The sequence below is a fragment of the Schistocerca gregaria genome, chromosome 1 (genome assembly GCF_023897955.1).
Source record: "Schistocerca gregaria isolate iqSchGreg1 chromosome 1, iqSchGreg1.2, whole genome shotgun sequence".
NCBI lineage: Eukaryota > Metazoa > Arthropoda > Insecta > Orthoptera > Acrididae > Schistocerca > Schistocerca gregaria.
Genome location: NC_064920.1, coordinates 498,551,515 through 498,578,602, shown reverse-complemented (window position 1 = coordinate 498,578,602; position 27,088 = coordinate 498,551,515). Strand labels below are relative to the sequence as shown.

General features: G+C 43.1%; 1 protein-coding gene across 3 annotated transcripts in view; it reads left to right on the top strand.

Annotated features, from left to right (window-relative positions):
* LOC126353957 (uncharacterized) overlaps window positions 1–27,088 on the top strand; it is a 306,332-nt gene that overhangs the window by 139,617 nt on the left and 139,627 nt on the right. For 2 of the 3 annotated variants that reach the window (XM_050003265.1, XM_050003273.1), the window contains exons 8-10: window positions 482–604; window positions 6,227–6,352; window positions 13,618–13,743. In XM_050003265.1, the coding sequence (XP_049859222.1) occupies window positions 482–604; window positions 6,227–6,352; window positions 13,618–13,743 (375 nt within the window). The remainder of the gene's footprint in view (window positions 1–481; window positions 605–6,226; window positions 6,353–13,617; window positions 13,744–27,088) is intronic. The other variant, XM_050003278.1, reaches the window with a different exon arrangement.

Sequence of the window (27,088 nt, the reverse complement as noted above, 5' to 3'; positions counted from 1 at the left end):
TGGTCACAGAGGTAAGAGCCATGGGGTAGGGAGATGGTTGGAGAAGGACTGTAGGGTCTGTCAAGGATATTGCAGGTATTGGGAGGGCAACAAAAAGCTACGCTATGTGTGGTGGGCAAAATCTCAGACAGAATGGATCTCATTTCAGGGCATGATTTTAGAAAGTCATGGCCTTGTCGAAGTAGCTGATTGATACATTGGAGACCAGGATAACACTGCATGACAAGTGATGTGCTCCAATGTTGGTTTTTGGAGGGATCAGTAGTAGCAGGATTAGATGTGATGGCCTGGGAAATCTGCTTTTGAACTAGGCTGTTGGAATAATTACATACAGTGAAGACTGAAGTGAGAGTGGTGGTGTATCCGTCCAAAAACAACTTTGGAGCCCACCATTTGCACCAGTATTAGTTTAATTTTTACTTTTTTTGTTAACTTTAATTAGTACATCATTTTTATGTTGATTTTTTTATTTTTTTCATAGCAGAAAACAAACTGGGAAGAACAAGAAACATGGAAGAGAAAACAGCATGGAAGATTCTCCAGAGTTGTCACTGGAAGAAGATATTGATGATCCAGACATTATTTACTTCTCTGAAAAAAACAGGTACTGTAGTTATTAGCAGTGAGAAAATAAGAGATACTCCTTAAGTTTATTTTTTACAATCTCTTCAGTTCTTAGTAATTTGTACTCCTTTTCAATTTAAGTGAGGCAGCTTACATTATTTTGAGTATCTGTCAGTCATTGTCAAGGGCTCTGTAGCAGATTTATATCTTAGTTCATTCTGTCCTTGACAGTATTGTCCCTCTTGGGCCTCTTCCAGGTATTCCTATTATTTTTAAGCTGCATTCTGTTTCCTTATACAACGATTAGGATGATCTGGAGTGAGTTGAATTACTGATTGGTATTTTCATCTGTGACATTACAGGGTTTTTCTTTATTTTTTATTGATGTTACATTTTTGAGATTGTCAAATAAAATCTCCTTACATATTCTGTCTTCTTCCATTCTGACCATGTATCCTGCCCATCACAGTCTTCTTATTTTAATGGTAGTGACAATGTCAGGTTCTTCAAAAAGTTGTTCGAATTCTGCATTTGTACGGATGTGCCAACCTTCTTGATTGTATACTGGGCTGTATATTTTACACAGAACCTTTCTCTCCCAAATGCCAAGGATTCTTTCCTCATTTGCAGTCATGATTCATGTCTTGGCACCATACATAACAACTGGTCTTACAATTGTTTTGTAAATGAGGATTTTAAATTTTCGTGATAGAAGTGAGCTTCTAAGCATGGGTAGTGTGGCAAAGTAGCATCTGTTGTCTACTGCTATTCTAGCTTTCACCTCACTGCTGATGTCATTTGTCTTTGTGATAGTCAATCTGAGGTACTTGAAGTGTCTCACCCTTTCAAACTCCTTGTCAGCTATCCTGAGATTTGGTAGGTTTCCCTGGTTGGTCATTGCCATATGTTTGGTCTTTTTGACATTGACTACCAGGCCAAGTTCCCTTGCACCTCTCTCCAGTTGTTGATAGTCATTAGCCAGCACAGCCGTGTTTTGTGCGAATAAAACCACATCACCTGTGTAGGCCAGGTACTGCAGTGAAGGATTAAAAATGGTTCCTCCTCTTTTTATCTCTATCTGACATATGACTTTTTCTAGGCAGAGGTTCTATAGCAGTGAGGAGATACTATCTCCATGCCTCAGTCCCCTCTTCACTTCCACTTTTCTGGAGATTTTGCCCTGTATTTTTACTTTACAGCTGGTTTCAGCGAGGGTCATCATAGAAAGTTTAACAAGCTTCTTAAGTATTCCTGCCTCTTCCATCACATTCCACAATGTCACTCTTGAGATTCTATCATAGGCTTGTTTAAAATCGATATAAAGCAGATGTATGCTTATTTGATGTTCATAACGTCTTTCAAGTAGTATGCATAATGTGAATATTTGGTCAGCTGTTGACCTATTTCTTCTAAAGCCACTCTGATAGTCTCCAATTCTCTCTTTCACACGGGGAGTAAGCATCCTAGTTAGGATCTTGGAGAACACTTTATATGTTGTATTTAGCAGGGATATTCCTCGCCAATTCTGACAGTTTCTCCTTTTTTACGTATGGGGCATATAATAGCCGTTTTACGCTCCATTGGCATGCTCTCCTCCTGCTAGATATTCAGTATTATGTATTGCTTTCCACAATGCTTCCCCACCATATTTGACAAGTTCCACCTGGATCTGATCTTCTCCAGGTGCCCTATTATTTTTAAGGTCTTAATGGCTTGTATCACTTCCTCCAGTGTGGGTTCTGGTGTTAAGACTCCTGGTCCATAATAAGGTTTTTTCCACCCATCTTATTTTTCTAATCCTTCTACTTCTGGATTCAGTAACTCTTGGAAGTATTCTGCCTATCTGTCGAGTATTTTATTACTCTCCCCTATCAAATCCCCGTCTTTATTTCTACATACATTTGTTCTGGCTTGAAACCCAGCCTTTCCTTCTTTAATCTTTTGGTACATTTCACGTACTTGATTCTCTTCTCCTAGCTGTTCAATTTATTCCATTTTTTGTTTTCTAATGCTCTTTTCTTCTTTCTGCAGACCCTCTTAGCTACACGACACTTCTCATTATATTCATTCAGATTTACTCTAGTTCTTCTCTGTAATAATTTCATTCATGCTATGTTACTCTCCTCAATTCTTCTCATTTATTCTTCATCAAACCAGTCTGCCTTCCTTTGAGCCTGTTCATGTCCCAAAACCTAGCCACTGCCTCAAAGATTGCAGTCACACGTTGTTTCCACATTATTTCTATATGTTCATTTGATTTGTCGGTATTGTTCTTAATCCCCTCTTCTATTTTCACCTGATATGCTCTCCATATTTCCTTCTGACTATAGTTTGTTAATGTCAAAACTTTTCTGTTTGTGACTTTTTTGTTTACTCATAGCAAGATCCTTTGCCTGTACTTAATTCTCATTAGATGATAGTCTGAATTGCAGTCAGCTCTATGTTGGCTCATAACATCCATTATGTCTGATGTATGCCTCCTGTCTTATCAATATATGGTCTATCTGATTTCCAGTTTGTCCATCATGTTCCTTTGTGTATATTTTTCTGTGGAAACCATGTACTGCTGACAGTCATGTTTTCACTTACAGCAATATCTAAAACCCTAATTCCATTGTCATTTGATATTTTGTGGAGGCTATGTCTTCCTGTAGTTGGCAGATAAGCCTCTTCTTTTCCTATTTTTCCATTCAAGTCTTCTATTAAGATCTTAACATTATATTTAGGAGCCTGATCATACAACTGCTCTGCTTTGCTATAAAACTCATCCGTCTGTTGTTCATCTGCCTCTCTGTGGGTGCATGTACATTTATAAATGTTATGTTGAAAAATTTTCCCTTTAATCTTAATGTGGACATCTGTTCATTGATTGGTTCGAAGTGCATTACAGCATGTTTCAGTCCTTTACCGACCACAAAACCTGTACCAAAGGTATTCGTCCTCCCACCCCTATAGAAGATTGTGAAAGTAATACAGCCATTATGAAATACATTAAACTTATTCACAATTGCAAGTATTCACAACAGTCAGTTGTAGAATGGAATGACGACAATGAAAATTTGTACCAGACGGGACTCGAACCAGGATTTCCCAGTTATCATGAGAGGTCACCTTATCATTAGGCTATCTGAGCACAACTCACAGCCAGACCCAGGCCTCCATATGTCGTCAACCATATGCCTATGCCACATACTTGTACGACCATTGTGTATATTCCCATACAGGCAAGGCACTTTACTTGACACTTACTTGCTTGTGTTATTCTGAATTATGATGCAGTATTCTTTTGGACACGCTTGCGTGCTCAAAGGAACAGGCAGTGCAGCACTAAAGCCTTATCAAGTACATTAAACTTATTCACAGTTGCAAGCATTTATAACCATCAATTGTAAAATGGAATGGCGACAGTGAAAATTTATGCCGGACTAGGACTTGAACCCAGATTTCCTATGTAACATGAGCAATCGCTTTACTAATTGGCTATCTGAACATGAATCATGGCCAGACACCCCCCCCCCCCCCCCCCCCCCCCCCAATATGTCATCAAACCTGTGTCTGCAACCTCTACTTAGACATCCATTATGTATATTCCGATAGAGGTAAGACATTTTGCTTGAAAGTTACTTGCCTGGTCTTGATAGATAAATATGATGTCCAGAGTAACATCACATCATAATTCGGATTAATACAGGCAGTGCAATATCATAGTTATCCATCAACACCGGGTAATCAACTTTCAAGTAAAATGTCTCACCTGTTTATGAACATACATAATGGATGTATGAATACAGGTTGTAGACACAGGGTTGATGACAAGTGGAAGTGTGAGTCTGGCCCTTAGTCATGCTTTGGCAGCCTAATGGTAACATGACTACTTATGATAAGTGGGAAATCTGTTTGAATCCCGGTCCAGCACAAATTTTCATTGTTGTTGTTCCATTCTACAGGTGATGGTTTTCCATATTCGCAACTTCAGAAACATTTAATGTATTCGTAATGTCTGTAGTTGCCACAATGCCTGGTCCTTTGGACATGGCAGGCACTGCAAAATTGTTTGTTGCTGACAAAGTCACAACATAATTTTATTGCTCTGGTAGGTAGTCCATTGTACAAGAAGAGCTGAAGTTTTATAGGGATCTGATGATTTTATAATTGCATTGGGGGTTCTGAATTTGAAGTGCAGTCTCACTGTTAGCGTACATCAGGTAAGTTTCAGTAGTTGTATGGATTTTGAGGAAAGGCTTTGTGTTTTGTAATCCTGTGTTTCTGGCTGTAGAGAGGGAATTCAGAGGCTGCCCTTTTCAGATTATCATTGTCTGTCTTACTTTGTATGAACTGCACTATCCTGATTCTTTTGGTATTTTTTGCCCCTGTTTCTTTCAGATTGTGTAATATTCCATATTGTTCATATTTTATTGTCTGATCTGTTAATTTTCTGTGCATAATGCATGTTTTTGGCCTTCCAGATTACACAGTTTAAGATTTTAAAGTATCTCTTGTAGTCTATTTTCACCTCTTTGTGTGTACTATTCCTCTGTTCTGTGTAAAGTTCCCTTTTTATGCCACAAGATATTTTAATTCCAGAGCTTATCCATTCTTTCCACATACTTACATTTGCTTTAGTTTGCAATCCTTAGTATGGTGGCATCTACCAGCAGGACAATGGAAAATCTCACACAGCTCGCAATGTATGTGCGTGGTTTGATGAGGACCACTATGAGTTTACCACACAACCATGGCTACCAAACTACCCTGATTTAAACTCACCAAAGAATCTGTGAGGCCACCTCAACAGGGCTGTTTGTGCTATGGATCCTCAACCTAGACACCTAGCACAGCTGGCCACAGCACTAGAGTCAGCATGACTCCAGATCCCGTTCGGTACCTTCCAAATCGTCAGTAACACTTTTTCTGCATGTTGTGCAGCAGTCCGCATTGCCAAAGCTGTTGACAGGTGTAACTGGATGGTGTATTTGAAAATAAATGATTAGGAATTAAGTATTTATATCAATTTTATTTTATGTAATCCTGCTTCTATTGAACTCAGGTAAGTACAAATACTGTCTTATGGATAGGAAGTATATGGTAACTAAAATTAATGTATTCGTTTCCAATTATTATTATTATTATTATTTGTAATGTGGTATAAAAGAGCTAAATGAAAGGTGTCAACAGAAATAAGGTGTGTTATAGCAGATAGTTCTTCATATGTCATGTCCAGGGAACGCATAGTAAGATTGTACTGCCCACCAACTTTTTTTCCCCCCAGCAATGGTCCTGGCCTCAGTTGTGACACATTAGCACCTGAGAAAGTGAGAGATATAGATAGAAGCATTGTAAGCTCTGGTATTTTTAAAAGGTGAAGTCCGTCCAGTTCCAATCATGTAGCTACAATCACCAAACATATTCATGTAAACAAATGCACTTGGAAATGAGGATCTGTTCTCGAAATGCATTGTGATAAGCATAAAAAAAAAAACAAGTATCTGCTGCAGTTTCATTATTTAAATCATGACTGACACAGTTACAGGCTTTCCTGAATCGTTTAGTGTGATGAACAAAATTAAAAATACACTCTAGCAAAATAGTGGTAAATCTAGTAATAAAATTGCTGTATTAGTTAACAATGTCTGTATACTATAAAATGTACTTTGTCAAACAGGAAAGGCATTAAAAGAGAGATTGCAACTGAAGCGAAGGCCATTGTGGATGGCAGTTCTTCGGTATCATCAGAAGACAATATGAGTGCTGCAATTACCAACATTTTGTCACCCCCTGGGAAGAACGGGTACAGTATTAATACTATCAATGACATACTCTTAATAATTATTTGAATGTATGAAGAACTAAAGTTTCATGAGAAATTGGAGGTAGTTATTGTGTCAGTGAGAGTAAGCTCCTTTGATGAGCTAGGATTGAAATACACACACACACACACACACACACACACAGATGCACACAAATCTTACCTACATTGTGTGGTACACAAAGCCGGGATTGCAGTTGAGCAGGTGGCCTCAGGTGGGTCGAGAGTTGTGTTGGGAGGGGTGTGTGGAGGGAGAAAGAGAATTGTGTTGGGGATGAGTAGCTAGCAGCTTGGAGGGAGGCAGCAGGCATGCTGAATAGCAATGCAAGAGGGAAAGGTGGCAGGTGAATGCAGTGACTTTCCATAGATGCACACTCATACCACTGAGGTGTGCCACATAATGAATATGACGTTGAGGTGTAAATTGAGAGTGAGTGACAACAGGACAGAGGAAGGGGAAACTGTTCGATAGATGGTATGGTGACACTGGGTTAGTGGCAGTTGACTCTTAAATGGGTTTCTATCAGTCTAACAGCAATGTCCTCAAAAACATAAAGTATTGTACTAATAAGATATCAAAACGACTTTGAATTACAAAGGAATCTGTAGTGACCAAAACCAACCGCGGGAATGCCTTGGGCTGTGGATCGGAGCCGCCAGGAGGGGAAGCCGCTGGCGGTGGAGCACGCACCACCAGGTAAACACGAGAACAAGTCGGATGACAGACTAACGACAACCGACAACGACTGAATGTGACCGACACAACAAGAAAGAGATAAACAATGGAGGCTTGTGGAATCCACAACACCAAACACCAACCGTAAATCCACCAGGAACCAGTGCCAGGCGAATGTCAACAACGAGCAACAACCAGAATGAAGTACCGCCAAGATAGAGACGCAATCCAGAGCGAGTACCAGACTGACTGGACTAGGGAGAGCGGGTCCCTATATATGAAACAGGAGGGAGTGGCTATGGGCCGCGGTCTGCACGTGGTGTAGCGGTGGCGCCCTTGTTGCGTGAGAGCTGCTGCGCAGAAGAGCTGCCGCGGACACGGATCCCTCTATGGGCTGGCCAAGTCTATTTGTTCTGGCGTGTGTTTGACTTCCGCGGTGGGAGGTACTAGATCTCCCTCCCTGAAATTAGTGCATAGGGGCGGAAATGCCCTGGATGATGCCGAGGTGGGCGGAACGAGGGCATGGGTTGTGATACTTCCGGAGGGACCACCGGGTGAGGGGAGGGCAGACTGCCTGCGGCATCCATCAAGGTGTCACCAGAGGGCATGGGGTCAGAGGGCGTCTCTATACCTTGGCGAGGCAGAAGGGGTGTCTGCAGAGCCGGTGAGAAGATGGAGGTTGGAGGGAAGGGCTCCACCTCATGGGAAGTGTCCGCGCCAGGAAGCAGAGACCGTGAGGGAGGAATCAAGGTGGGTGCCCGAGGGTGGAGTTGGTTATGATGGCGACACTCGAGCCCCCTGTGTGTCTGTACGGTCGTCACATGCTGCCCATGAGCCGCCGTTTCCGTAGCGGGTGTCCATGCAGGTGTACTGCCATAGAAGCGGGCCCACACAGCCGTGCCCGGGGCGTAGCGCTAGGAGGGGCGAGAGTGGGGCCCAGAAGGGGATGGTGTCAGCAGGTGGAGGAGGGTCCCAGGTTTTCGCCCGTGAAGGAGTTCGGCAGGACTATGACCGGCCACTGGTGTAGTGTGGTAGGTGCTTAGAAAGAAGGTGAGGGCCAAGGTGGTGGCCGACGGCTCCACTGATTTCATCAGCTGCTGTTTGAAAGTGTGGACCAGGCGTTCTGCCTCGCTATTGGATGAAGGACGGAAGGGGAGACAGCGAATGTTTGTGATACCATTAGCTGAGCAGAAGTTTTGAAACTAGGATGCCGTGCATTGGGGCCCGTTATCTGTGACCAATGAGTGAGGAAGGCTTTCAATGGCCAACACCTGGGCCAAGGCAGTGAGGGTAGCATTAGTGGTGGTGGACACCATGCGGACAACATATGGGTATTTGGAATAGGCATCAATGATGAGGAGCCACGTGGAGCCTAAGAAGGGTCCTGCAAAATCTAGATGGATCCTGTCCCAGGGGTGGCCAGGGCGCGAAAGATTGTGGAGGACTAGCCTGATGACGCACACACACTGTGCAACCACGGACCAGGTGCTCCATCGATCCCTGGCCAGTAGACATGTAGTCGAGCCAACGCCTTCAGGCGAGACATCCCCCAGTGTCCGCGGTGTAATAAGTGCAGGACTCGGTGGCATAAGTCCGGAGGAATGACCACTCGATGGGCGTCCGAGTCCATGGACAACAGGACGTCCTCCATTACCGAAAGTCTGTGTGAGACGTGACGCCACGGGCTGAAGTCAGTTTTCAAACATCAGGTAAGGTAGGGAGGCCAACCATGGGTCACATAGCGGAGCATTTGCCACAGAATGGGGTCCCTGCGTGTGGAAGCGGCAATTTGCGTAGCCATCAGAGGAAATCCATCGAGAGTCTCCCGGCAGGCAGACTTCCTGCTGGTCGAATGCCGGATCGGGTCCTGCTGGGAGACGTGACAAGGCATCTGCATTAGTGTGTTGACTGGTGGGCTTATAGCAGATGTTGTAAGTGTAATTACGCAAGAACAACGCCCAGCACTGACGACACTGAGCCATCCGTTCTGGGAGGTGCGAATGGGGCCCGAAAAGCAACACTAAGGGCTTGTGATCCGTGAGGAGGGTGAACTGCACCCCAAACAGGTATATGTGAAATTTCTGAACTGCAAAAATAATGGCAAGAGCCTCCTTTTCGATCTGAGAGTTATTCCTTTGTGTAGGGGTTAACATCTTGGATGCATATGCCACAGGTTGTTCTGATCCATCCTCATTCCTGTGTGCCAGGACTGCCCCAATCCCGTACGTTGAGGCATCAGCCACCACCACCAAGGGACGATCCGTAGAGAAAGGCGTAAGGCAAGGGGCAGTTTTCAGCATTGTTTTCAGACGAGTGAAAGCCTGATCACAGGCAGGGCGCAAATAAGTTACTGAGGTTGCACAGATGTTCCTGGCACGTGTGCCCCATGACTAAGATATCATCAAGATAATTGACACAAGCCGGTATTGGTTGCGTAAGTTTGCTTGAGATACCGCTGGAAAATTGCAGGGGCTGAGGAAATGCCAAACGGAAGACGCTTGTATTTATAGAGACGAAAGGCGTGTTGATGACGACGTTGGCCTGCGATTCCTCATCCAATGGCAATTGGTGATAGGCTTCTTCCAGATCAATCTTAGAAAAGTAATCGCCACCTGCCAGTTTAGCGAGAAGGGCTTCCTGTCGAGGAATGGGATAAGTTTCGATGAAAGACCGAGCGCTGACCATAGCCCCAAAATCTTCACAAAGCCGAAACGATCCATTGGGTGTTTCCCAGGCATTCGATTGTACTGGCTCGATAACTCCCGCAGCCTGGAGCCGATCGAGTTCCTGCTTGACGGCCACACGCAAGGCCAAACCCGACAAAACCAAGGCCGTGCGTTCGGCAGTAAAGTGATGTGTGCCTGGAAATCAGAAGTGCAGCCCAGGTCTGCAAAAACACAGACGCACACAGATCGTCTAGGTCCTGAAATGGAACCGTAGTTGAAACAAACTACACTTTGTCTTGAATCGAAAAGCCAAACCGTGTAAACGCATCCAGTCCAAAAATGTCCGAAGCTGACGGCTGGTCCACCACAATGAGGGTAAGGGGCTGGGGAACGTTTTGGTAGATGTTCATAGCAGAAAACTGTCCACAGAGAGGGATGGAACTGACGCCGTAGGCGACCAACCTCCGAGAGGCTGGGGACAGTTCTGGAGACCCGAGACATGCATACGTCGTCAGATTGACCAAAGAAACAGTGACCCCCTCATCGACCTGGAAATGGATGTCCTAGTTAAAGATGTGTAGTGTGAGGAGTAACTTTTGAGCCAATGTGTCGGTCCGAGGGGCGACTGCGTGTAAAGCATGTACGGCCTCCTGTTGGCCTGCAGGGGCGGGGCGGGGGCAGGTCAAGCGGTCACTGATTGAAGGTGGCCTTCTTTCTCACAGAGTGAACAGGTCTTCCAGCGATGAGGACAGTCAGCTTGAGTGTGGGCCGAGAAGCACTGGGGGCACGACGGGAGAGGGTCATGCGGCCGAAGTCGAGGGGCAACCGGCTGCTCAGACACCATAGAGACGTCAGACTGCAAGGAATCTCGACAGCGGTGCCCTTTGGAGACTGCACCCGTTGACAGCGGAAAGGAGTGGATTGGGAAGTGGACTTGCCCACTGCCACCTGGGGCTGCGCCATGAGACGTTCGTTTGCCGCTTGAGAATTTCGAAGGACTGGGCAATAGGCCGAACGTCTTCCACCGAGGGGTTGTCCAATTTAACGTCGCAGTGTGGACCTCTGGATCGGGCGCCAGTTAAATGACCACATCCCAAATTAACAAATCCGCATATGACGCCTTGCACTGCTGATTGGTGCACGTGAAGTTGCATTTGCGGCTGAGGCCTTGCAAATCCGTCACCCAGGAATGGTAGGACTGACCCAGCTGCTTGTGGTATTAATGGAGTTCCAAGCGAGATGCAACCAAATGGTATCGCTGGGAATAATAGTTAGTTAGCAACACACAGATCTCGTGAAAGGATAGAGCCACGGGGTCGGCCAACGGTGCCAACTTACGCAGCACAAGACAAGAATAAAGACCGCTGCAGAGAGTCATCCGAAAGGCCGTGAAATCAATCCTCTTTTGCGTCGTTGAATGGTGGGAATGACGGCGGATGTGGGAACGTGTCTGAAAGCGGGGCACCTGGGAGATGAGGTGGGAGGGAATCCCGCTTATTGAGCCTGTCCAAGAGCAACTGCACCAATGTCTGTAAGACCTCCAACAGCTGCTGCTGTTGCATGAGCTGCTGCTGTTGCTCTAAGAGAGTGAGTAATTTCTCTTCCATACGCCACTGTAGTGATCAAAACCAACCGCGGGAATGCCTTGGGCTGCGGATCGGAGCCGCCTGGCGGGGAAGCCACCTGCGGTGGAGCTCGCACCACCGGGTAAACACAAGGACAAGTCGGACGACAGACCAACGTCAACCAACAATGACCGACACACTAAGGAAGAGATTAACAATGGAGACTTGTAGAAACCACAACACCAAACACCGACAGTAAATCCACTCGGAACCAGAGCCAAGCAAGTGTCAACAACGAGCAATGACCAGAACGAAGTACTGCCTAAATAGAGATGCAATCCAGAGTGAGTACCAGACTGACTGGACTAGGGCAGAGCGGGTCCCTATATAAGAAACCAGAGGGAGTGGCTATTGGCCGCAGTCTGCACATGGTGTAGCGATGGCGCCCTCACAGCGCGAGAGCCGCTGCGCCGAAGAGTTGCCGCAGATGCAAAGCCCTCTATGGGCTGGCCACGTCCATTTGTTCTGGCGCGTGTTCGACTCGAGGAAATGGCAATTGTATGAAATAGGTAAGACAAACAGAGTTATTTCATGCAACAAGAAATGATGTGTGGTATTAAGGAAAATGATAACAAAATTTATAAAATTGTTTGTGTAATCTCTGAAATAAAATATTCAGTTAAAAAAATTGAACTAATGTGGATGACTATTACAATGAAAACCAGGAAATCAGTTAAGGAAACTGAGAACCTTGTTATTAGAAGAACAGAGCCAAATAATAAGTAACAGCTGTGAAGGAAACCAAGGAGAACTTTGGGAGGGGAATAAATATAAATAAATAAAAGGGAAAACATAAAAACCTTGAAGTCTGCTGATGACATTGTTTTTCTGTCAGAGACAGCAAAGGACTTAGAAGAACAGTTGAACAGAATGGGTGGTGGCGTGAAAAGAGATTGTAAGATGGAAAAAAGAAGAAGAAGAGGTAATGTCATGAGTTAAATAAGGCAATGCTGTGAGAATCATATTAGGAAATGAGTGACTAAAAGTGGTAGATACATATTACTATTTAGGCTTAGGAAGCCCTTTCTACAGCTACTGTATTTGTCTGTAGTATTAACCTTGGATGGATGTGAAACATAGTCAATAAGCTGTTCACACAGAAAGATAATAGATGCTTTTGAAATGTAGTGCTGTTAATGAGTGATGCAGACTAGATGCGTAGATGAAATAACAGATCGGGAGGTACTGTATCAAACTGTGGGAAAATAAATAGTGCAACTTGACCAAAGAAAGGGACCAACTGATAAGACACATTCAGAGGCATTGAAAAGTGAACATATCAATGAAAATAATCAATTTCTGAAAATATAGTGTACTTTTTTAGATAAAAAATCTTCTCATCTGGTAGTGGGAGGAAACATTTTTTCTTTTTTTTAGTTGAAATGTACAAGCTTTTAGAGTCAGTGGCTCCTTCTTTTGGCATAAGTGTTGAAGGGGAAGGAAGAGGGATGAAGGTTAAGGACTGGGGAGGTTTAGGAAATGGAGAATGTTGCAGAAAAATTGCCCATAATCCCAGGTCACAGCGACTTATCGAACAGTAAGTCTCTCTGACCCAGAGCTCTGGACTACTTTTACAGAACTTTTCATACCACTTCCTGCTCCTTCAATCCTTCTGCCAGTAGAAGGAGCCATTGGCTCCAAACTTTGCACATCACAATAACTTTTATATGTGTTTTCCCTTTCCCTCATATGGTAGTAGATTTTTTATTGATCCAATTGTATTTTGCAGTAAGTAGTGAGGTATTCAGCCACAAAAATGTTTGGACAACTACCCTTTGATGGAAGGAATTTAACTCATAATAAAATTCACTTCAACACAAATTGAAATCATAGCTGCATAACAACTCCTTTTGCTTCATAGAAGAACTATCACAATATTGTGTGTGTGTGTGTGTGTGTGTGTGTGTGTGTGTGTGTGTGTGTGTGTGTGTGTGTGTGTGTGAGAGAGAGAGAGAGAGAGAGAGAGAGAGAGAGAGAGAGAACGTAGTTAAGCATAGATTACTGTATGTATGTTTAAAAGAAATTAGTGTAAGACTGTGGTCACTGTAATAGTGTACTGGACAGTAATTGCAAAATGGACTTTCTCTACATCAAAACAAGATGCGGCATTTAAGTGGTACTACAATTGATGAATTTGTAACAATAGTCTAAAGTAACATTTAGTACTGAGTTCAGAGTAAATACCCATTTCATTTTAGATTATTTGACCAAGTTGGATTTATAATTTGTAATAGCAAGAACTCAGAATTAATGAATGGTTTAAAAACACTTTCCCAACAGAACGATAAGCAAAGGAAATGAGCAAACAATACCAAAGAACATTTTCACTGATAAGACTTCACTACCATTGGAAGGAAACATGGGCTTTAGTGTCACAAGCTATCCTTTGTCTCCAGTGAACAGAAGGTAAAGACTTACCTCCACCAGTGAACCATTGTTGAATATTATTTATATTTTATTATTATTATTAATGTACTATGTAAGCAGTAAATAAAAGGTGTCAATAGAAATAATGTGTCATATAGCAGGTAGTTCTTCAGTACCATCAGAGGACAATGCAAAAATTCCTGTCCAAGACATTCGTGATGCCCTGGGAACATGCAGTAAGAACATACAGGTTGCCAACAATGACAAGCTGTTTGTTTGTACGATAGTAAAATTATATCATTATATTCAGCAGCTGTATCCAATGGCATTGAAGAAGCTGTCCGTTTTCTTTATCATATGCATTTGTTGCAACCTTCACTGAAACTAGTGATGTTAATGATGATATTACATGTCCTGTGTGGTTTTAACAGACAAGGTTAGTAGTAGTCCTGGCTTGTGTTATAACTATTATGTTTAGGCCTGAGACAGTGAGAGGTACATGTAGATAGCAACATTATAAGCTCTGGTATTCTCAAAAGAGGAACTCCGTTCTGTTCTAGTCCCATAGCTATAATTGAAGTGCAGTTTACATGTTGTGAAATCTAGTTAGGAAATTGAAGAATTAGTTAACAATGTTCTTATAATGTAAGGTTCATTTTGACTAACAGGAAAAGCATTAGAAGAAAGATGCCAACTAAACCAGTGACTATTGTGACAGACAATTCATCAGTATCATCAGAAGATAGTATTAGTGTTGCTATTAGCAGCATTTTGACACCCTCAGCGAAGAAAAGTCACATTCTTTATGCTATGACACAATCTTATTTATTATGTAAATGAATGAAGAAGGAAATGCTCAATTGAATTAGAGGTAGATTTTATGTTGGAAAGGGCGAGATCCTTTGGCGAGGTAAAATTCAAATATACATGCGTAAGCACACACACACAGAACTGTGCCTGCTAGGTACACAATGCTGGGTTTGCAGTTTGGCAGTTGACCAAGGATGGGGTGAGGGCTGTGTTGAGTGAGGTGAGCAGAGGGAAGAAGAGGCAGAAAGCAGAAAAGCAGGGTGTGGATTGGTTAGCCAGTGGCTCAGAGGGAGGCAGCAGCTGTGCTAGCTAGGAATGTGGGAGGGAGGAGGCAGATGCATGGGTTGGCGTATGATTCATGACTACCCGACCTAGTGAGGTATTGCACACGATGACGACATGGAGGTGTGGATTGGAAGTGAGTGACACAGCATAGGAATGGGTAACTGTTGGGTAGAGAATGTGGTGACGGTGGGTTAGCAGTGATTTTGGTTTCATATAACAACAGAAATAATCAGTATATGACAATATAATGTAATTGGATAGATAAAGGACATACTCACCAAGCAGTAGTAGGAGACCACACACATAAAAAGGTTTTGAGGAGCAGATGTACAAACAGATCAGTGGTATGGCCATGGGAACTAGGATGTCTCCTTCCCATGCCAGTCTTTTCATGGGTCACTTGGAGGGGACTCTTGGTGAAGCCAATCTATTAAAATTCCTGGAATCTCTAAATACCTTCTCTCAATAAAATTTCACAAGCTCCTACTGAGAATCCCTTACCACTTTCCTTGATGTTGACATCACCCTCATTAGTACTTACATTTTGACAGTTGCCATCTTTTGCATGTCAAATGTTCCCTCCCTCCCCCAATACAGCTTTGGCATTTGAGGCAAATGTATTTGTTCAGATGCAGACTCTTTACAGCAATACACCACTATTTCACATCATCCTTCACTGGACGTAATTACCCCATCAGCCTAGTTAAAAAGCAGATTTCTGGGGCCATCACATCCAATCCGGGTAATGCGGAGACCTCCAAGAAACAGCTTCAGAGTGAATATTTGTGTCAGACCCTATGCTCCTTTTGCACTCATCCCTCTTACCCTATTTCTCCTATCCTTGTGACCATCTCTGCTGCAAGACTCGCCCTATGCACCGTCCTACCAACCCTTATACCAGTCCTGCAACTGGCAGTAACGGCGAAACATATTCTACCATACGGAGAGCCATTTGTGAAATGACTTGTCATGTACCACCTGTTATGTGAATACTGTTAAGCCTTTTACATCGGTATGACTGCCACCAAGTTATCAGTTAGGATGAATGGCCATAGGCAGCGGATGTATACTGGCAACACACAATATCTTGTTGCAGAGCATGCTCTACATGACAGCTGAGATCTTGGTACCTGTTTCACCACACGCACTATCTGGGTTTTATTTATTTATTTATTTATTTACACATCAGGTTCTGTAAAACCAAATTGAGGAGCCCATCTCCAAGGTCATGGAACGTGTCAGTACATGAACTTACGACATAAAAGTAATAGCAGATAAAAATAAATGTTCATGAACCTGAAAAAAGTCAGTCCATAAGTTTAAGTAAATGCTACCAGCAATACAATAAGAATCAGCTTAATTTTTCAAGGAACTCCTCGACAGAATGGAAGGAGTGACCCATGAGGAAACTCTTCAGTTTTGATTTTAAAGTGCGTGGATTACTGCTAAGATTTTTGAGTTCGAATGGCAGCTTATTGAAAATGGATGCAGCAGTATACTGCACACGTTTTTGCACAAGAGTTAAGCGAGTCCGATCCAAATGGAGGTTTGATTTCTGCAGAGTATTAACCAAGTGAAAGCTGAAATAAGGAATACACATATTGAGAGGCCAATGTCAAAATACCTAGACTCTTGAATAGAGGTCGACAAGAGGTTCGTGAACTCACACCACTTATTGCCTGAACCACCTGTTTCTGAGCCAAAAATATCCATCTAGAATTGGTAGAGTTAACCCAAAACATAATACCATAAGTGAATGAAAATAAGCAAAGTAGACTAATTTACATGTTGAAGTATCACTCACTTTTGATACCATTCGAATAGTGAAAATGGCAGTATTAAGTCTCCTCGTGGGCTTCCCATGGCAGCTGACTATTTATCTGAACACCTAGAAATTTGAACTGTTCAGTTTCACTAATCATATGCCCATTCTGTGAGCTTAAAAGGTCAGGTTTTGTTGAATTGTGTGTTAGGAACTGTAAAAACTGAGTCTTACTGTGATTTAACATTAGTTTATTTTCTGCAAGCCATGAACTGAGGTTATGTACTGCACTACTTGAAACCGAGTCAATGTTGCACACAACATCCTTTACTACCAAGCTAGTGTCATCAGCAAACAGAAATATTTTAGAGTTACCCTTAATACTAGCGGGCATATCATTTGTACAAATAAGGAACAGGAGCAGCCCCAACACTGATCCCTGGGGCAGCCCCCACTTGACAGTACCCCACTCAGATCCCACATCACAGCCGTTATCAACATTGTGAATAATGACCTTTTGCTGTCTGTCTGTTTCCAAAGTAAGAGGTGAACCAATTGTGAGCTACTCCCCACATTCCGTAATGGTCCAACTTCTGGAGCAATATTGTGTGTTCAACACAGTCAAATGCCTTTGTTCAATCAAAAAATACACCAAGCATTCGAAACGTTTTGTTTATCTCATCCAGTACCTCACAGAGAAAAAAAATAGCATTTTCAGTTGTCAAACGACTTCTAAAGCCTAATTGTACATTTGATAGCAAATCGTGTGATACAAAATGATCAATTAACCTTACATACACAGCCTTTACGATAACTTTTACAAACACTGATGGCATAGAAATAGGCCTAAAATTATCTACATTATCCTTTTCTCCCTTTTTATAAAGTGGCTTTACTACTGAGTACTTTAATCTCTTAGGAAACTGACCATTTCTAAAGGAAAAATTACAAATATGGCTAAACACAGGGCTAACATGTGCAGCACAGTACTGTAATATTCTGCTAGACTCTCCATCGTAACCATGAGAGTCCTTAGTCTTCAGTAATTTAATTATTGACTCAATCTCCCTCTTGTCTGTATCACAGAGGAGTATTTCAGACGTCAATCTCGGAAAGGCATTTGCTAAGAAATTTATATGATTTCCTGTAGAAACTACATTTTTATTTAATTCACCATCAATGCTCAGAAAGTGATTGTTAAATACTGTACATATATCTGATTTATCAGTAACAGAAATACTATTACTGTGAACTAACTTTATATCATCGACAATGTGCTGCTGACCAGACACTTCCCTCACAACTGACCATATGGCTTTAATTTTATCCTGTGAATTAGCTATTCTGTTTGCATACCACATACTTTTTGCCTTGCTAATAACATTTTAAGCACCTTACAATACTGTTTGTAATGGGCTACTGTAGCTTGATTGTGACTACTTCTAACATTTTGATTTAATTCCCGCTTTGTTCTACATGATATCCTTATCCCACTAGTCAGCCAACCGGGCAGCCCATTACTGCTAGTAGCCCGTTTAGAATGTTCTAATGGAAATCAACTCTCAAAGAACATGAGAAATGTGTTACGGAAAGCACTGTATTTATCATCTACATTATCTGCCTATAAACATCTTGCCACTCTTGTTCCTTGACAAGTTTTGAAAAACTCTCTATTGCTGTTGGATAAACTTTCCCACGTAGTTTGTAATTAAATATGACATTGGTTTGAGTACAAAAACCTTTTAGTGTTAAAATTTGTGCATCATGGTCTGAAAGGCCATTCACCCTTTTTCATCCCCCAGACCCCAGATTGCCAAAGCTCTGCAGGTAGGAACTGGCACTATATCATATCCTTGATCCGTACCACCATCTGGCCTTAATTTATGTTAATTTATTCTGTCTCAGCATTTCTTCACAGTAGCTACTCCTTACTTCACTCCGTTTTAGTTTTCTACACCTTTCATTTTCTGATGTATCTATTTTTTGCTGTTCCTCTCCCACATATGTTACATGCAAAGCATTTGACGTAGCTTTTCCCTCTTATTAACTCATGCATAGCATTTCAGCAGTAACCTCTGTCTTGCATATTGCCCTGTCTTCCACCTTAAAGCTTTTACGTTATCAAATCTCATCTGGCGCAGTCCCCAACAATCAGTCTTTCCTTCTCATCCCATCCACTTAAAGTGTCCCTTGACCCAGGGTTCTGCGTGACTTTTCTGAACTCTGCCCCTTTTCCCAAACCTCTCCAGTCCTTTTCCTTCACCCCACTTCTTTCCCCACCAACCATTCTTCCGGAAGAAGGAGCCACTGGCTCCGAAAGCTTGCATATGTAAAACCTTTTTTATGTGTGTGTTCTCCTATTGCTGCTCGGTAAGTAGATCTTTTGTCTATCCAATTACAAGAAACTTTGGTTTGTAATTGAAAAGATTTGTTCATCTCTTTTTATATGTAAATGTCTTAATTATTTCTCTTTTTTGCATCTACATATACTTGAAAAGATGAATATAATAGAGGGAAACATTCCACATGGGAAAAATATATCTAAAAACAAAGATGATGTAACTTACCAAACGAAAGTGTTGGAATGTTGATAGACACAAACAAACACGAACACACACACAAAATTCAAGTTTTTGCAACCCACGGTTGCTTCATCAGGAAAAAGGGAACAAGAGGGAAAGACGAAAGGATGTGGGTTTTAAGGGAAAGGGTAAGGAGTCATTCCAATCCCGGGAGCGGAAAGACTTACCTTAGGGGGGGAAAAAAGGACAGGTATACACTCTCTCTCTCTCTCTCTCTCTCTCTCTCTCTCTCTCTCTCTCTCTCTCTCTCAAACACACACACACACACACACACACACACACACACACACACACATCCGCACATATACAGACACAAGCAGACATTTGTAGAGGCAAAGAGTTTGGGCAGAGATGTCAGTCGAGGTGGAAGTACAGAGGCAAAGATGTTGTTGAATGACAGGTGAGGTATGAGCGGCGGCAACTTGAAATTAGCAGAGGTTGAGGCCTGGTGGGTAATGGGAAGAGAGGATATAATGAAGGGCAAGTTCCCATCTCCGGAGTTCTGATAGGTTGGTGTTAGTGGGAAGTATCCAGATAACCCAGATGGTGTAACACTGTGCCAAGATGTGCTGGCCGTGCACCAAGGCATGTTTAGCCACAGGGTGATCCTCATTACCAACAAACACCATCTGCCTGTGTCCATTCATGTGAATGGACAGTTTGTTGCTGGTCATTCCCGCATAGAAAGCTTCACAGTGTAGGCAAGTCAGTTGGTAAATCACATGGGTGCTTTCACACGTGGCTCTGCCTTTGATCGTGTACACCTTCTGGGCTACAGGACTGGAGTAGGTGGTGGTGGGAGGGTGCATGGGATAGGTTTTACACCAGGGGTGGTTACAAGGTTAGGAGCCAGAGGGTAGGGAAGGTGGTTTGAGGATTTCATAGGGATGAACCAAGAGGTTACGAAGGCTAGGTGGACGGCGGAAAGACACTCTTGGTGGAGTGGGGAAGATTTCATGAAGGATGTATCTCATTTCAGGGCTGCTGGAGAGCCACATTCAGAGCCTGATCCAGTCCCGGAAAGTATCCTGTCACAAGTGGGGCACTTTTGGGGTTCTTCTGTGGGAGGTTCTGGGTTTAAGGGGATTAGGATGTGGCTCTGGTTATTTGCTTCTGTACCAGGTCAGGAGGGTAGTTGCAGGATACGAAAGCTGTTTTCAGGTTGTTGGTGTAATGTTTCAGGGATTCTGGACTAGAGCAGATTCGTTTGCCACGAAGTCCTAGGCTGTAGGGAAGGGACCGTTTGATATGGAATGGGTGGCAGCTGTCATAATGGAGCTACTGTTGCTTGTTGGTGGGTTTGATGTGGACGGATGTGTGAAGCTGGCCATTGCACAGATGGAGGTCAACGTCAAGGAAAGTGGCATTGGATTTGGAGTAGAACCAGGTGAATCTGATGGATCCAAAGGAGTTGAGGTTGGAGAGGATATTCTGGAGTTCTTCTTCACTGTGAGTCCAGATCATGAAGATGTCATCAATAAATCTGTACCAAACTACTCCATCGCAGCGAGGCCCTGGACGTGTGGAATATTTGTGTATAAGGAAGTGACATCAATGGTTACAAGGATGGTTTCCAGGAGTAACAGATTGGGTAAGGATTCCAGATGTTCGAGAAAGTGGTTGGTATCTTTGATGAAGGAGGGGAGACTGCATGTAATGGGTTGAAGGTGTTGATCTACATAGGCAGAGATACGTTCTGTGGGGGCTTGGTAACCAGCTACAATGGGGCAGCCAGGATGATTGGGTTTGTGAATTTTAATAAGTAGGTAGAAGGTAGGGGTGTGGGGTGTCGGAGTGGTCAGGAGGTTCATGGAGTCAGGTGAAAGGTTTTGTAGGGGGCCTAAGGTTCTGAGGATTCCTTGAAGCTCCACCTGGACATCAGGAATGGGAGTTCCTTGGCAAACTTTGTATGTAGTGTTGTCTGAAAGCTGACGCAGTCCGTCAGCCACATATTCCCGACGATCAAGTACTACAGTCGTGGAACCCTTGTCTGCCGGAAGACAGAGGCAGACATATGTAAATGCCATATGTCTGCCTGTGTCTGATATGTGTGGATGGATATGTGTGTGTGGGTGTGAGTGTATACCTGTCCTTTTTTCCCCCTAAGGTAAGTCTTTCTGCCCCCAGGATTGGAATGGCTCCTTACCCTCTCCCTTAAAACCCACATCCTTTTGTCTTTCCCTCTCCTTCCCTCTTTCCGGATGAAGCAACCTTGGGTTGCGAAAGCTTGAAATTTGTATGTTTGTGTGTTTTTTATTGTTTCCTATCAACATACCAACGCCTGTGTTTGGTAAGTTACATCATCTTTGTTTTTAGATATATTTTTCCCACATGGAATGTTTCCCTTAAGAAAAACCTCAATTTCAAGGTGTGCTGTGCGCCGATAGGCTGTGTGGCTGTTGAGATGAATCTGTCGTTAGCAGGCAACCTCTGAGAAAACTGCCACACTTCAGTTATATAAGGCTTCCTCTGGCAAGTGAGTCTCAGTCTAAGTGGACCTTTGTTTTCCTAGCTGCTCTTGGAAGCGAGGTTCAACCCTCAAAATCTTCTTCTCTTCCTCCCAGCATAATGTGTGTACTACTTCGAAGTACTGACACCCGCTCATCCAAATGAATGAGGCCAGCTAGTCCTTCATTGTGACCTTCAATTAATGTTTCCTCCAATTTCTGGTTTGGCGTTATGTACCTAATCCTATGTGATGTTACAAATGCCAGCATTTTGCCCACACTGCAGTGAGTTGTGAGGTGAAGTGACCTGTGGGAAGTGTGGTAAGGCAGCCTATGCATTTAGGACTGACTGCCCATCTCCAGCAGTTTGCATTAGCTGCTCTGGGAGCCACCCTGTCTTGAGCTGAGACTGCCCTGTTTTTGCTGAGGAACTCAATATTCTGATAATGAAAGTGACCAAGGAGATCCCCTACAGAGAAGCCGAAAACCAAAAAGGAATACAAGATGATGAACCCCCCAAAAAGGAATACAAGATGATGAAACCCTCTGTCTTTGCCGCTTCTTATGCTTCCGTGGTGCAGTGTTCTGTTGCTAAGGTCAACGCTTGGATGCAAACGTCATCCAACATCCCACTTCCCACCACCAGCACCTGCACTTAACACCTGTAAATGCCAAAATAAAGTTAGTAACACATAATAATCTAGGCAGCTACACCAGAAGAGGCCAGAAACACATACAGGGTGGGACAAATAAAAGTGGCCCAGATGAGTGGTTATAATTGGATGTTAATGTATGCACAAAACTATACTCCGTGACATGCACACCACCTGCATGCCCGCCATGTGATCCACATTTCTGAGAGGAGCAGTACAAATGTACAAATGGGACAGTGATACCCACCGTGGAGAAGCAGGTGTTGGTTGTGCAAAGTTATGTGATAAAAAAGTTGTGGAAACAGTGTGGTCAGACTGCCAGCAAAGAGTGCCATGTGACACTTAGTCTGAGCATAGTTCAGAGAGTATCTGTTTTGAACAAGTCAAAAAATACCCCAAAACTTACCCACATGCCAGAAAATGTGATAAATGTTTCAGAGTCCTACGAAATCAACCTGGTGACGGTTGCAAGGGCCTGGCATATAATGTGAATCATGTGGGCAAGTACTCCACCTGGAGCTGCACAAGCATCCTTACTGAGTGTCTGTTATTTGTGCATTAAAGCCAACAGATGCTCCCCAGTGCCTCCAGTTTTTCAGTGGCTGTTCACTTGAAATAACAATGAATGACTTGGACATGGATTTGTTCCATATGTATAATGAAACCTTGTTTCACCTGAATGGTCATGCCAGCTCACAGAATAAAAGGTTCTGTGCAGCAGATAATCTGCCAAACTGCCACAAAACTCCATTGCATGATCAGAAGATTTGGGTTTGGTGTGTAAAGTATGCACATTTCTTTGTGTCTGTCCCGATAGCTGAGTAGTCAGCATGACGGATTGCTGTCCTACAGGCCTGGGTTCGATTCCCGACTGGGGATTTTCTCCGCTCAGGGACTGGGTGTTGTGTTGTCTTCATCATCATTTCATCCCCATCCAGCATGCAGATCACCCAATGTGGCATCAGGAATAAGACCTGTGCCAAGGTGGCCGGACCTACCCTGCAAGGGGCCTCGTGGCCAATGATGCCAAATGCTCATTTCATTTCACATTTCTTTATTGGTCCCACCTTCTTTCATGATTTTGCCGCATTACATTGCCACTATTTTGTAACAATTTCTGGAAACATTAATGTAGGAAGAAAAGGCCTACAGTTACTTCCAGCAGGATGGAGCAACTGCCCACTCAGCTGGCCAGACCTTGGAGCACATTTACACAATGTTCACGCCTGACAGAGTTGTTAAGAGAGGTCAGTCTGATCATGTCTTTAGCTGGCCACCCATGTCACCTGATTTGTTGGAGTGCGATTACTTTGTGTGAGGATCTCTCACATGCAGTTTGCATAACAACAGCACTCATAGTCTTCAAGAACTGGAGCAGAACATTTTGAATGTAATTGCAGAAATTCTATCAGTCCAAATTTGACCTGCCATCAACAACTTGCTGACAAGGGCCCAAAGTGCCAAGAGATGAATGGTGGTCACTTTCAACATATGTGATAAGTCTTGTTAGCACTGTATCTCCTTTCCTCTGCTGTGTTTCTTTTCACCCTTTTATATTTGCCCCACCCTGTATTTTCTCAGTGAGCATTGGAAAAGCACCGCAAAACCGGAGTGCCTCTCAACACATCCTTTCCTCATCATCTTTGAAGGCAAAGGGAGCAGGGAAAGGGTCTCAACATTCAGGTCAAAAGGTGTCTCAAGCACCATCAGATGTAATTCTGGGACATCTGACTGATGATGAGGACATCATGAATTTTGATACCTCATCACCAGGCACGTGCAGCCTTCTGACACCCCTTTTTCAATAAGTTCCTTCCATCCTGGCACAACAAGGATAGGAGTAGATCAAAACTATACACTGCTGAAATGCCTCCCATAGTCCAGTGGAATATGAATGGATACACAACTCACTTTGTGGAATTGAGAGGCTTCTGGTACACGACAGGCCCTTTTGCATCTATCTTCAAGAGACTGGTATTAAACTGGCTGACAGGCCTGTCCTTGCAGTCTATCATCTTTACAGACTTGGTTGCCTTACTGGTGACAGGGCAAAAGGTGGGGTAGCAGTGTTCGGCAAGGACGCTTTCCCTTTCTCCCCGGTACTCTTAACTACAATGCTAAAAGCGGTTGCTGTTCAGATGGAAGCCCATATTACTGTCAAGATGTGTTCTTTTTACCTCATATAATGGCCCATATTTCTATCACGAGTGCTGTGTTTACCTATTGCCTCATGAGCATGTTGACAGAGAGGTCCTCACACATCTTCTTGATGAACTATCCCATCCCTTTCTCCTTTTATGGGCTTTTAATGCACACAGTCCGATATGGACTTCTCACACCACTTCTACAGGTGTTGAACACTTGAGGATCTGACACACGCTACAGAGCTCATATTGATGAACATGACTGAAGCTACAAATTTTAATGCCACTATGGGTTTGTTTACAGCCATAGACCCATAGACCTCTCCTTCTGCTCGCCTGCTCTTGCAGACACTGATCCGTGGGGAGCAGACGAAGACCTTCATGGTAGCGACCAATACCCTATCTGGACCCATGTGCCCAGTGAAGCAGATAAGGCTAACTGAATGCTTTACAGGCAGTTACCATTTGTGGAGCAGTGTGACAGTGTCCAGGACTGGGTGGATCACGTTAAAATTGTGATTCACCATGCCGCTGATGCGTCCATCTCAGATTCAATGGGAACACAAAGGAGGTGACCTGTACCTTGGTGGAATGATGAGTGTCATTCTGCAGTGAGGGACAGGAGGGCAACTGCGCACACATTCAGTTGGTGCCCTACAGATGTAAATCTTGCAAATTTTTGAATGACATTGGCAGAGGTGTGGAGAATAATTGGGGCAAGTCTTGCCAAGAATTCCTGAACTCCATCAATATGTCTACATCCACAAGTAAAGTATAGGGAGCCATCAGGAGGATCTGAAATTGCAACTCAGAGCCACCAATAGTAGCTGTATGAAAGAGTGGTCTCTCCTAACATCGCTGAGAGACTTTGTTCAGATGATGATGGAATCGTACAAGTATTTTGCAGGTGATTCTAGCCATGATCCAGGTTTCATCTCTATTGGTAGACACAGGAGAAAGTTGATTTTGATTTCTGTTTCACCAGCATACATTCAAACATGACCTGATAATGTACAACCTGTTGCAACAGTTGGGCCCACAGTCAAAGGAGATCCTCCTTCAGCTCTTTAATGAAATTTAGGTGACCGAAGACTTTCCCAACTCATGGAAAGAATCTATTTTAATCTCAATTTTAAAACCAGGGAAGTGTTGGATAAACCCCAGTAATTGTTGTAGCATTAGCCTGACAAGCTGCAGAGGAAAGGCACTGGAGTGTATGGTCAACTGGTGCCTTGTGAGGTTTTCCAAGACCTGGACCCTACTAAGCATCTCCCAGTGTGGGTTTTGGAGGTATCACTTCACACACTATAACCTGACACTGTTGGAAGCAACAATTTAACTAGCTTTCCACTGTAAGCAATACTTTATTGGTGTTTTCTTTGTTTTTGAAAAGGCTGCATGAAGGTATAATATTTTGTTGCAGCACTATCTGTAGGGGTTCCATGGATATCAACCAATCTATATGCTGACCTTCCTCTTGGACAGGTATTTTAAATACAGTGTTGGGAATCTCATGTCTACCTATTTTGAGCAGGAGAATAGTGTCCCTCAAGGGAGAGTTTTAAGTGTCTTGACTTTCACCATTGCAATAAACAGTATTACATCCACAGTATGTTGCCCTGTACCATGTTCCTTATCTGTAGATGACTTCTCCACAATCCGTGCATCTTCTAGACTTGCAACAGCTACATGGCAATTTCAGATGACAATCATGTGGTTGGAGGAATGGTCTTATACCACGTGTTTTAAATTCTCTTTGGAAAAAACTGTTCGCGTTGATTTTCATTGTTCCCGCACTATTTTTAGTTTGTTATTGTTGTGGTCTTCAGTCGAGAGACTGGTTTGATGCAGCTCTCCATGCTACTCTATCCAGTGCAAGCTTCTTCATTTCCAAGTAACTACTACACCCTACTTCCTTCTTAATCTGCTTAGTATATTCATCTCTTGGTCTTTCTCTATGATTTTTGCTCACCACACTGCCCTCCAATACTAAATTGGTGAGTCCTCAATACATGTCCTACCAACTGATTCCTTCTTCTAGACAAGTTGTGCCACAAATTCCTCTTATCCCTAATTCTATCCAGTACCTCCTCATTAGTTGCGTGTTCTACCCATTTAAAAGCTTTCTTCTCTTCTTGTCTAAACTATTTATTGCCTACATTTCACATCCATACCTGGCTACACTCCATACAAATACTTTGGGAAAAGACTTCCTGACACTTATCTTCTAAGATAAGTCGTAGAGTCAGTATTGCCTCGCGTGTTCCAACATTTCTGCAGAATCCAAACTGATCTTCCCCAAGGTCGGCTTCTACCAGTTTTTGCATTCGCCTGTAAAGAATTCATGTAAGTATTTTGCAGCTGTGACTTATTAAACTGATAGTTCAGTAATTTTACATCTGACAACACTGGCTTTCTTTGGAATTCGAATTATTATATTCTTCTTTAAGTCTGAGGGTATTTTGCCTGTCTCACACATCTTGCTTACCAGATAGTAGAGTTTTGTCAGGGCTGCCTTTCCCAAGGCTATCAGTAGTTGTAGTGGAAAGTTGTCTACTCCTGGGGCCTTGTTTCGACTTAGGTCTTCCAGTGCTGTGTGTCAAATTCTTCACACAATATTTTATCTCCCATTTAGTCTCCAACTATGTCCTCTTTCATTTCCATAGTATTTGCCTCAAGTACATTGCCCATGTATAGACCC